The following is a 12,073-nucleotide window of genomic DNA, read 5'->3' as shown; positions in this document are numbered from 1 at the left end:
TAATTGTCTCTGCTCTAAGGAGCGAGCACAGGACTAGCTAGACATGCACTCTGGCAAGGCAGAGGTCAGGGTAGAGGTGACACTGGCTGTCAGAGGCATTCCCCAAATGTTTCTGCAACAGGCCATGCTTGTGTTGTGCCTGCACATGCCTGAGACACGGCAGCTGCGGGATTCCTGCTGGACAGTGTGGGACAGCTGTGCTCAAGCCCCAAAGCCTCCTCCCAGCACATCTTCTGCCTTGACCAAAGATGTGTTCACAGGCCTGACTTGTTGGGAGATGATTGCATTTTAAAGTGCCTACTTGTCTCTTGTTTAGAGACAGAGTAGTGTCTGCACCTAGAGGAAACTACATTTCAAAGCTATTTGTTACCTTAAAAGGCTCTCACAGCACACCCTGGAAATTCGTGCTTATTTACCCCATCACTTGTTTGAGTGTCATAAAGCTGGTCTTTGTTAGAGGCTGCAACTACCAACTCCCTTGGCATATTCCTTCGCTCATTGTGTGAGCACTCCCACAATATCCAGCTCTGAACAGAAGGAAGCATTCCTCCTCTGCTCTAAAATCAGGCAAGAGGATGGCTGGAACAGAGTCCCTTTATGCAGCTCATTTGATCAGAGAGCTGCTTCACATTCCTCTTCATACCAGCTAAATGAAGAAAGAGCATCCCTAAATCCCACTGTTTCCAAGCTGTAGCTGTGCAAGGGGCCAAGCACCTAGAAGCAGAGAAGAGGAAACAATCCCAGAAGAAGACCTGGCAGCATGTGGGGGTGGGACAGTCAAGGGAGGGAGCCTGACTTGAGCTTCCATCCCTCACAGGGATGGAGGAACACATCACTTGGGCAGGAGGCCAAAAAGAACCCAGCAGGGCAGCATCCAAAAATGGCACCTGAGCTACACTGACTCAATCCCTCTTCCCCTAATGCCATAGCAGATCAGCTCCAGCTTCCCTCCAGAGCCACAGGAATGGAGGAGCAGCAGTTTCCTCACACTCCCAAAGCAATCCTCACATCTCTTACAAGATTATTGCAACTCCTGTGCATGTCAACCGGTGCACTGAGCCCAAAGCTCTCCTGATTTCCTAATGCTGTTCTAGGTCACTGCTAAATCAGGTTGCCCCGGAGAGTTCAGTGCTGTTTTTCAAAGGTCTTTACACGGCCCAAAACCCCCAGTGCTCAGGATGTGTCACTGCATCAGGAGCTCCCACACTCAGTTCTGCCTTCTACAGGGTCACTTCACTTTTATGGTCAGCTCCTCTAGAGAAAGTGCCGCTGCCAATATAAGTCACAGGCCACCATAAACAAACACTACACTTGTAATATTACATTTAGGAGATCCTACAAGTGCAATCCAGATAATCTTTGTAGGAGATTAGGAGAATGAAGCATACCATAGTTTAGCACACTGGGCCAGCACCTAGTACCACACTTGCCTCTTCATTACCACAACAAACCTCAGGAAAACGATACCTAAAGTATTGGCCTGCAAAGGCAATATCCATTTGGTGTACAGGACATCAGAGTGAAGCAACAGCTTTGCTTTAGTGCATCACTTAGCTTATTAGAGAGCTGCTGCTTAAAAGCTCTCATAATTAACCAACAGATCAATCTAGGCAGTGACATTCACTGGAGAGCAGTATTCTTCATCTTCTTTCCTTCCCAAAGATTAAGCCATTGCAGTGTTTCTTCATCATCTTAAAAAGCAAGAAGAAAAAAAAACCCTCCTCTCCCCTGTACACAGGCCAGAGTTTTCCACAAGTTGCTATGGGTTTGAAAGGCCTCTCTTTGGATGCCCTGAATACAACTGGGAGCACCCAAGACTCCAAACAAAGTCAATGAGAGTTGCAGGTGCTCAATGCTGCTTGGGGAAAAAAAAAGGATAAAAGGAAAAAAAATAATAAAAGAGAGAAAGCCCTGACACATCCAGCGCAGCACAGCCAAACCCAGAGGCCCATAATTACATGTCCCTATTGAAAACACATCTGTAAAAATCACTAAGAGCTACAAGGGGAGGGGAAAAGTTGGATTTATATAGTTTCAGATTAGGGTTTTATGGGACATTTGAATCCAGGAGCTTAAAAACAAAACACGGAGCTACAGCCTTTGAAGCAGCCCAAACCCAGACACAGGCATTGAAAGCATTTTGCATCAGAAGCTTCACCAGATCCTTTTGGAAAAGCAAAGGTAAAAGATCCCAAAGAGAATAGAAAAGCATTCCCTTCCTCTCTGGAAAAGAACCCCAGCTCTCAGGCTGCGTTTTGACTGTTTGCTCAGGTAAAGAATGACTTAAGAAAAAAATGAGAGAGAAATTTAACACAATTATCATCTCAGACTGGAGAAGGAGCTGTATAAATACAGTCAGAGGAGAGCAGTCATTTTAACTGCAATACTATATGTGGTTTCTCCTCCTCTCCAGTGCAAAGAGCTGATGCCTGTCTCTAGCAGGCTTCAGCAACAAAAAGTTAAACTACTACACAATTTAATGCCACACAAGGTAAAGGGAAGGTTTAAAGGGAGAGGTGTTGAAGAGAGGGTGGGATCAAGGGTGAAGGGGACACATGGGAAGGTCCTCTCTGTAATCATGCAGTGCATAGAAAGCCAGAAAAGCTGTTTCTTACCGGATTTTCTCTTTGAAGATCCATAGTCCCTAAAAAAAAGACAACAACAAATAGACATGGTTAGAGCTGGAAATGGTGGTGATAGAATGGGTGCCTCCCAGATTTCCACCCATATGCTCAAGAGCTCATTCTGTGCACTCCCTCCTTTAAAGAGGAGGTTGGGACTGCAAGGCATTGACAGGCAGGGACCAGGACGGATCCTGAGCAGCACCGGCTCATCAGCAGCAGCAGCTGGGGCTTCTGCAGCACCAGGGGCTCGGGGAGCATGTGATCAACGAGACAGAGCAAACCATCCACAACCAGCAAGGCAGGGGAGAAGGATGTCATTTTTTCCCCTTTAAATTGAGCTATTAAATGCACAGCTACTGAATTAACCCCTGACGTTCCCCTGGAGAGGAAAGGGAATATTAACTGCTTGATGCAGGGGTGCGGCTGCTACAGGCTTATCTGGCACTGCTTGCAGTCCTCTCCTTTCAGAGGCTGATTAATTTGTGAATAACCTCGGAACCTCTCCTCGTTGTCTCTGACAAGCGCTTGTCTTCTGCAAGGAAAAAACACCAAACACCAAACTTTGACCTTCTTCTTTCTTCCAGGATGGAGAAAGCACCCTTACTTTCTATAGTGATTAAAGGGTGCTGGCACCTTCGCTCGTGGCAGAACAGCTAAGAGCTCAGACAGCTGCTACAGAACTGGGAAGAAATTACAGAAGGGAGCTGCAGGAGCTGGTCTTGGATAAGCAGAACTGAGGACAGAAATGCTTTGCTATGGCTGTGCTTCTTCCCAGCGCTTTCTCAGCCTCTGAGACTCAGCTCTGAAATGGTCTGCACAGGCAGGAGCCTGGGCAATGACAGATTGGGCAGACAGCATTGCTGTGTGGGCACAGTGCCTGGGGCACAGCCACACACTGTACCCAGAGACATTAATGTTGGAAATGCCACCTAATGAACCACTGTAGAGGCACGCTGTGTTTGCAGGAATCCCACTTCAGAGCCAGGAAGCAGCTTCTAAATTTTGGGGGGGGAACAGGCTCTTAGAAGTGGGGTTTTGTCCATTGCAGCATGCTATGTACTCCAGAGGAACCAGAGAAGGATTATCCTAAACTATGTATTTTATTTCAAGAGAGTTTGGGGGATCATCTAAGGAAACGACATGTCTTAAGGGCAGAGGTATGTCCACCCATAAATTCTGTTTCTCCCAGCACTTTGCTTGGATCCCATGCTTGGATCCATGCCTTACATGTCTAGGATTTGCTTCCAGACAAACTGGGGGAAGTTTTTGCACACTCTTTGGATTTTTCAGTGTCATTTCTTATTCAATTAAATAGTTGTTTTCTCAGCCATGTCTGCAGTTGTATTTGATATGAGGATGCTAGGGCTCATGAATAGGCTGCTTTTTCTACACAAGTGATTTCATATGCAAATATAATGCTTGCTATATGGTGCCCAAAACAGAGATCCCTCAGAATGAGCCAGGGAAGGCACAATCGCCAAAATGTAGTCCTCCACCCCGGCTCCGCTCTCACGCCAGCTTGGAGCTTTGTGGTTGCTGTCAATACAGCTCTCCCAGCACGCAAATGTCTGTGTTTGATCCTGCCCTGAACTGCCTCTCTTCTGACAGCGCTAAAAGGTAAGAAGGTGAAACCCTGCTGAGATCCCCACATACAACCTGCTTTGGCCCAGTGTCTCCATTGTGCACATGCTTGATGATCATTTCAATACGTCCCGCCTGTCCCAACTTTCTGGTCAGCGGCAAGCAGGGTGCCAACACAGGCAGTAACTGTTCACTTGAGCCAGGAGCTCTGTCCAGCAAACCCTATCACTGTTTCTCTCACGGCTTGTGCACGGTGAAAACAAACCTTGAGGTTAGTTTGAAGAGGGAAAAAGCCCCTTACTGTCACTGCAAAGTGCACAGCTGAGCAAATTAGGGTCAGCTACAAGAGGACGAAGTACCAAGTAGCTCTCAGTGATGTCTCTTTGAGATCTGGAGGGTAATTAGCATCATCAGAGGATACAGAATGTATTCAGGCTCTTGAAGGCAGTTGAACCTACAACTTCCGGTTATGTTTCTAGCCTTAAGCACAAGATCATCCTTACAGAAGGAATGAAATTATTATTACAAAATATTTATTTGAATCCCCACTGCCCCCAAAGTCATGAGCGTTGCTTAAAAAAAGCAATAAAGAAACCAATCAAGCTACTGGGCAAGTTTTCATCTTTTCATTTATTCTTGCTTGAGGATTAAAGTCAAGCTTTATCAGGTTCTGATTTTGGAACTCCTGAAGTCCATGTACCCCATGTACTCCCTGCCTCGCCACTTTTTTGTACACCCACATTTCACTTATAAAATCAGGACAAAGCAGTATCAAATAAAATGGAGCTTGAAATAAAATCCTCATCTCCCCGGTGAAACTCTGAAAGTCAAAACCTCCTCCTCCCAGTGAGGATGGGGAAAAAAAATCACTGCTGAAATAGAAGGCAAAGAAGGTACAGCAGATTATCTCTCCGGCTGAGTAAAGTGCTCTCTGTGTACATACTCTTCTCCTCTTTTCTGCTAATGAAGAAAGCCTGTGCTGCTGCTTTGCAACAACATCCAGCAAGGAGCCCTGCCTGACTCTGTGTTTATTTTTATGTCCTATTATTCTGCATGTGATTCATTGATGTCTTTTCCCTTTCCCAAGTGACGATCTATAAGATGAATACCTCTCAGCCTCACTATTTTCACAGGAGCATTATTGTGAGGCTGAAGTATCTGATTATGTCTCAAAAACAATTAAGGAAATTATTTAATGGTGTCTCATAACTGTAACAACTTCCAAGTGGAAACTCCGATCTTCTCCTTCAGTACAGGCTGCACCTGGCACACTGCTAGACCTTAAATCAGACAAGAAGCCTCACCTTGCAGAAGAACAACCTTTCCAAGGAAAGGCATGACAAATGTCACATCTGCAGCTACCCAGAGAAGATCACTTTCTCTTCAGCTTTTCCTCTTTTTACCTCTTTATCTTTATAAACACACATATATTTTCATTATTCTCCTATTTCTGTATGAGAACAGATACCATCATCCTAATTTCCCTTCTAGCCATAGCTGCAAGAATAGCAGTGAAACCAGCAGATCTGAAAATAGCTCTGGCAGGTCTCTTCTTCATTAGCCAGGATCACTCCATACTGAACACATGCCTTTCACAGAAACAGTGTATTTCTAGCCTTTTCTGTATCAGAATATGGCAATTTTGTCTAAAGTCTTCCTGTGGAGCACCATTTTCAGCTGACACTGAACTTCATTACTGGCAAGGAAAGCATTTCCTGCTGGTAACGATATTAAAATGTCACTGGTGCCAAGCACATCACGCAAGCTGGAAACACTCTTCTTTACTGACAAAGGAGAGGCAGGCTGGATCTCCTTTCTCATCAGCATTACACCAGGATAACATTACTCATTTGAAAACTAGCAATGAATGTGAGAGGAAGAACACAAGCATTACTACAGAACTGATTGCCTTGTTATCACATTAAGCTATCCACAGTCAGCCTGGAAATTTGTGAAAAGATAAAAATATCTTATGTCATTGATTTTATATGTCACTTGCAATCTAATTTAATAATGAACATTATATGGACAATGTTATGGAAAAGCTTTATGGCACAGTCTTTCTTTAGGGACATATCTTGGCTGCTGTACCCAGTGAGAGTTAATAAGCACTGATGTATGTGTGTGGTGTGTTTTTGTCTATCTAAATACACATAGATATACACAAACAAGCAGTGGCACAACTGGAAAAGTTGTTTAACAAATGAGGAGTATCCTGACATTTGCTCAACAAAGCCTAAGAAATATTCCAAGTGGAGAAGACTGGAGGTGACCAGGTGTGTCTGCGATGGACTGTGTCTATCTCTTTAGCTGTACTTCTAATTCAGTTTGATTTGTATCTGTCCCAGAGGGTTTCTCCAGCAAGTCAGCAGAAGCCTCCTGCAGGAACAAGGAGAGTTTGCAGAGCAACAGTGCATCAACAGAGGCTGCAACTTGGCTCCTGCACAGCTCCCCCTCAGAGGTGATGTGTTAAGTCAGGGGATTTCATCCCTGTGGCACCCATGACGCAAAAGCTCTATCAAAAGCTTCTCCCCTTTGCCACGCGGCAGCAAACCCAGCAAGCTCACTCTGTGGGATTCCTCCTTTCTCAGATACGTCACCTTTTAGCCCAGGGCCTCTGTCTGCCAGTAAAGCAAGGCTTGGCTTCAACTCATTTAGCAAAGTTTTCAGACAACTGTGAGTTTCAACCGTGAGAGAAAACAGTGCCTGCAATGCATGAGGAGCTGTCAGAGCCACAGAGGAGCACGGCTGGGGGAGCTGCACAGCAGACATTTCATCAGAAGAGACAGAAGCTAAAGGAAGAGTAAATCATCTTTCTGTCTGTTTCTCAGTGTTTGCTGTCCAAAGGAGATGAGACAGTGACAAACCCTGAGTAATGGAGGTTAATCTGTATCCTCCAGAGTATTTTAATACATAAATTAAAATTGTTCTGTATTTGTTGGCTTTTGCTAATTCATGTTTACATGCATTGTAGGTGTTTATGTTCCCATGCTCCTTAATTCCTACAAGTCTCTAGTGGTGTGGGCAGGCTGCGGTGGAGATGTATGACACTTCAAACAAACAACTCAGATTATCATTTAATCGCCAATGGTTTGCCAGGCAGATTACAAGCACAGAAGTGTTTTAACAAGGAAGTCCAGTCTCTCCTTTCCAGCACTCATACAGTCTGCAGTCAGTAATGAAGACCACTTTTCCACAAACTATTTTTCTTAGCACTGCTATCAGATTCTGTGACAGTGTTTTTAAAGTAAGCCAATACAAAAATACTTTGCTACTGCTCTTTATGCACACAGAAACGTGAGCCTTGAGAATATATTTGCATCTTGAAACTCCTAAGTTATTTTCCTCAGCAGCCAGACATTTTCTATTTGAGACAATTGGTACAACATCAAGCGGGACCAAGAACCGTCACTAGGTGCCTGCCTATGGCTGAATACGTAACACCATACAAACACACAGGAGATATATGGACAGTGCAGGGTTAAAATTCGCATTCATGGTACTCAACATGCAAAAGTTTAACCATGTGCATGAAGGTATCTTCATTCCCATTGAGCTCTGAGACATAATCAAGCAAAATTAACTCTATACATTATGCGTCATGAACACAAACACATGGTCGCATACAGCTATACGTTTTCCCCCTCCAGCATTCCATCCCCTGCAATCATACAAGCACAGCTGATCTCTTCACTGAGCCAAATAAACAGATGAAGGCTTTTTTCCTCTTCTTTTTTTTTTTTAGAAAATATTCTGCTCATTTCCTGATATAAATCGTTGCATTGTGGAACCCTCTCAAACATGAATCTGTCCTTTCTGAGCAGAGGTCGAGCTTTCCAGCCCTGTCAGAAAGGGCCCCATTGTGGAGGACCCAAGATTCCACAGTTCCCTGCCGCAAGCAAAAGCGACTTGAGGGGCAAGGAGAAAATCTGGAGACCTGACTTCAATCCCAGGCATTTCTTGCTGGCTGGAAGCAATGTCTGCTTGCTGCAAGAAGGGTAAGCCACTGTTGTGCAACAAGCTCCTTAAGAGAACGGAGACAACATAAAAGAGAACTTTGCCTTCTTGCCACCTTTCTGTTGTCTTCACAGTGTGGCTGTAATGCTGGCATAGAGCAAACAGCATAGTTTCAGATAGTATATCCTTCTGGTTAGGCTGTAGTGATTTTCTCTGCATCATATAACAATGGTGGCCTAGTTTGGTTAACCAGGAACCAACTGGAAACCCTGATCCCTGGCAGTGTTCAAGGCCAGGCTGGACAGAGTCTTGGGCAACATGGTCTAGTGTGAGGCATCCCTGCCCATGGCAGGGGGTTGGAACTGGATGATCTTAAGGTCCTTTCCAACCCAAACCATGCTATGATTCTATGATTTAGTACTGACTTCTGACAGGTCCCTTGAACCCAACAAAGTAAAAGTCAACCCAAGCTCTCCCTGAGAAACTCCAAGCACAACACTGGAAACATGTAAGTGCAGAAGAGATCCTCTCTATACCAATAACCTTAGCTTGCACAGAAAAGCCAAGGTTGGAAGGAGACTGACATTGCCTCCTCTCCAGCAATGCTTCCTGCACCTGGATCCATGGATTTTGTCACTGACAGAGTAATCAGACATTGAAACAGCATTCCCAGGGAAGTGATGGAAGCACTGTCACTGGAAGTGTTCAAAAACCATACAGACGAGGCCCTCAGTGACCTGGTTTAGTCATGGCCTTGGCAGTCCTAGGGTAATGCTGAACTTGATGATCTTAAAGGTCTTTTCCAATGAGTTGATTCTATGATTTGTATCACGAAGTGGAGGTGCAGGACAAGGAAAACGAGTGTCCTCTGCTCTGCACTTGGAGGATCCCAGCACAGCACAACCTGAGCTCTGCCACTGAGGCAAAGGTACAGGGGATGCAGACAGCTCCAAGATAAATGATATCTCCATGGACCACTTCAGCTTCATGCAGATTCATAGTGTTTGAGAGTGGCTGTCATGAGGCTTTTGTGTAAAAAGGGTGTAGAAGGATGAGAGACGGGTTCAAGGCATCCTACCCCTTCCCTAAATGACTGGGGAATCTCACAGATTTCTGTCCTGAGATTCCCCAGCAGTGAAGCTGATTGCTTGGCTCCAGGGTGAAACTTCAGTATTTGGCTCAGGCTAAAGATATGCAGAATTAGCCTCTTGAATTTTTCACAACTGTATTTCTTTATGATGAAATTCTCCTCCTGGAGGAAGACAGGGCTTTGGAAACTCACATTCAGCATTTCACTGGGCTGCGAGATATGGGGCAGGGCAATCTGACAGCAAAGCCCAGCCTCTCCGGCACCAGGGAGAGACAGCTTTGGCACAGCCTGGAAGCTGCAGGACACTGGGACAATGAGCTAACACCATGTGATCCTCTACTGCAAGGCTTCAGCAGCCTTGAAAGAGACAACACAAATGTTTATAGCAAGATTTTTCCTGGAAAGAAGTATAAAAACAAGATCTTGCCTAAGAGTCACATCCTCATCTGCTTTTGTTTTACCCTGTTTATTCCTTCAGATGGCAAATTTCTCCACAGGACAGAAAAATGTATTTACCTTAGCAAGCACTCTGGATGGAGGTGCTCTTCACCTCCTCTACACTGACCTTGCTCGTCCCTTGCGGGGAGGTCAAATTTATCTCTGTCTTACAATGACCAAGCATGTGTCACTTTATTATAGCCTTGATAATACAAATGCTGAGAGATAAAAACAAGGTAATAAAAAATAATCATTCTCATGTGCAGCTTTTCAAGTTGTGCTCTTCACTTTGGAATTTTATTACACACATTTACATGCAGATACAAGATACGTTTAAAAGATGCATCTAATCATCGTTACAAATTAAGTACTGAACATCAGAATCATAAATTCAAATGTACCTTATAAACTAGTCAGGCTGATGAGCTTGCATATGTATCATACGAATCTGATTAAGAGCTTAAGAAAGCAGCAGAGAAGTTGAATCTTTGCTTAATTTCTTTCTTTCTTTAGCCCTTTCTGGTTTGAGGGTGGGCCCCTCAAACTCTAGTTTCCATAGATTTGGGTCTGACGTCTGATTTGAAACCACATGGTCCATCTGGGTTTCTGAATTACAGACCAAATGGTGATTATAAGAGAAGGCAGAGTGGCTTTGCTGTCCCTCTCCTGGGACACCTTCCTTCTGCTGTTTCAGACTAACTTTGCCCAGAGCTACATGTATGGTGCACAGCCACCATCCCCTCCATCCCATGGTGGCACTGCTCCCTGTGTACAACCTCCCCGCAAGGAGACATCACCCGCTCCTCACCAGGTTGTGCCTGCTCATGGGGGGCAATATACCATCACCTCTGCCGGAGTGTGCACGGAGACCAACAGTATCACTCCCAAAACCCTCATCCCAAAGAGTCCTTGGAAAAGGCGAAAGGGAAGGGAGAGAAGAACACTGGCAAGTTACAGATTTCCAAGCCCCAGGTCCAGACACAGCTTGTTCAAAAAGGCTTTTCCACTGAATTACAGTACCAGGAAGAATAGTTGGAGCACAACAGTTTAAACTACACTAAAAGAAGAGCTCTTGTATGCGACGCAGCTGAATCATGGTAGTCACTGGTATTAGACACTGTGATCACCAAAATTAAGCATGGGTTCAAAAGGCAATGAGATAAATCCATGGAGCAAAGATAAATGGTGGCTATTGTACTTCGTACTCTGGATACTTTCACCCCAAAAGTCCCATAACAGCTGAATGCCAGAAGCAGAGAGGATAAACAGGGGAAGCTTACTCTATATTTGCTTTGTTTCTTGTGTTGGCTGCAAGCCACTGTTGGAGACAGGAGGCCAGATGAGGCCCTGGTCTCACCTAATTGTGGACCTATAATATATTATCCTGTAAAAGATCAGACTGGATTAGGATAAATTATATCCAAATCATGCTGCCTTACTCAGCACATTAAATTGTCCTTAATCACATACTTTGATGGTCTAGATTCCTGCTTAAATTTACCTCCTGTGCATATTTCTGTGCCTGTTTTGTTGAAACCATTGCTGCATTTCAACTATACATAACCAGGCTCTAATGAAAAGCCAATAAGGTTCTTTGATCAGGCTTTAATACGACTCATCATGGGGACGTACTCTGCTGCAGCAAAATGGTTTCCTCATCCTGTCTCTTTCAGAAATGTTTTGTGAGACTTTAAAAGCAATTTAGCCCTGATTTATGTCAGCTAAGTGATTTGTGTTGCATATGTGAGTTACAAGAAAAGGGCTCTCATCTCTATTTGCTACACTGTTCAGGAAATCAGTTATAAATGCTGCAGAGCCTTCAGTGTCTCTGCCTTCAATGCAGCGGAAACTAGCAATTTGAGAAAATACTTCATCATTCCCAATTCTCCCAAACACAGCATGCAGTACTTCACAAGCAACAACCTATAGAAGGTTTTTTTTTGGTAAATGGTACTGAGCTTCCCCTCTCTAAGCTGTTTACCTAAGCTGTTTCCAGGGGATATTAAAGGAAAGAAACATGCAGTTCTTTAATAGAGAGCATATGAAACATGCTGATGACTATCTAATAAAATCGAGCATGAATCCAATAGGGGTGAGTCACCTCATCACAAGTTTAGAGATGAGGGATGTAGACATGACTAAGCAAGCCAGGGGTGCAACAGCAACCCAAAAGTTTTGATGGCCTGACCTGACCTGCCAGTGGCATCCAACAAGCACTGGGCATAGGTTAGAGCAGGTCTCTACACCAGGGGACAGATGTCAGTAGGACAGGAGCCACTGTGAAGATCCTATGGTCAAGAGGTGTATTGCCAGTGGTGCTAAGTGCTACAGCTACTGTTGCTGCTTTTTGTGGTGTTGCTGAGCAAAAAAATCACCCCAAAAT

At 44.4% G+C, this 12,073-nt stretch overlaps 1 protein-coding gene across 2 annotated transcripts in view; it reads right to left on the bottom strand.

Moving 5' to 3' along the window:
- SH3PXD2A (SH3 and PX domains 2A) overlaps positions 1 to 12,073 on the bottom strand; it is a gene marked incomplete at both ends in the record, with an annotated part of 250,002 nt that overhangs the window by 81,140 nt on the left and 156,789 nt on the right. For both annotated transcript variants that reach the window (XM_080621336.1, XM_080621337.1), the window contains one exon: positions 2,616 to 2,644. In XM_080621336.1, coding sequence (XP_080477462.1) covers positions 2,616 to 2,644 — 29 coding nt within the window. The remainder of the gene's footprint in view (positions 1 to 2,615; positions 2,645 to 12,073) is intronic.

Source organism: Psittacula echo (assembly GCF_963264785.1).
Source record: "Psittacula echo genome assembly, chromosome: 6".
NCBI classification, from domain to species: Eukaryota; Metazoa; Chordata; class Aves; order Psittaciformes; family Psittacidae; genus Psittacula; species Psittacula echo.
The sequence above is the reverse complement of the archived record's forward strand: the minus strand, read 5'-3'. Positions and strand labels throughout refer to the sequence as shown.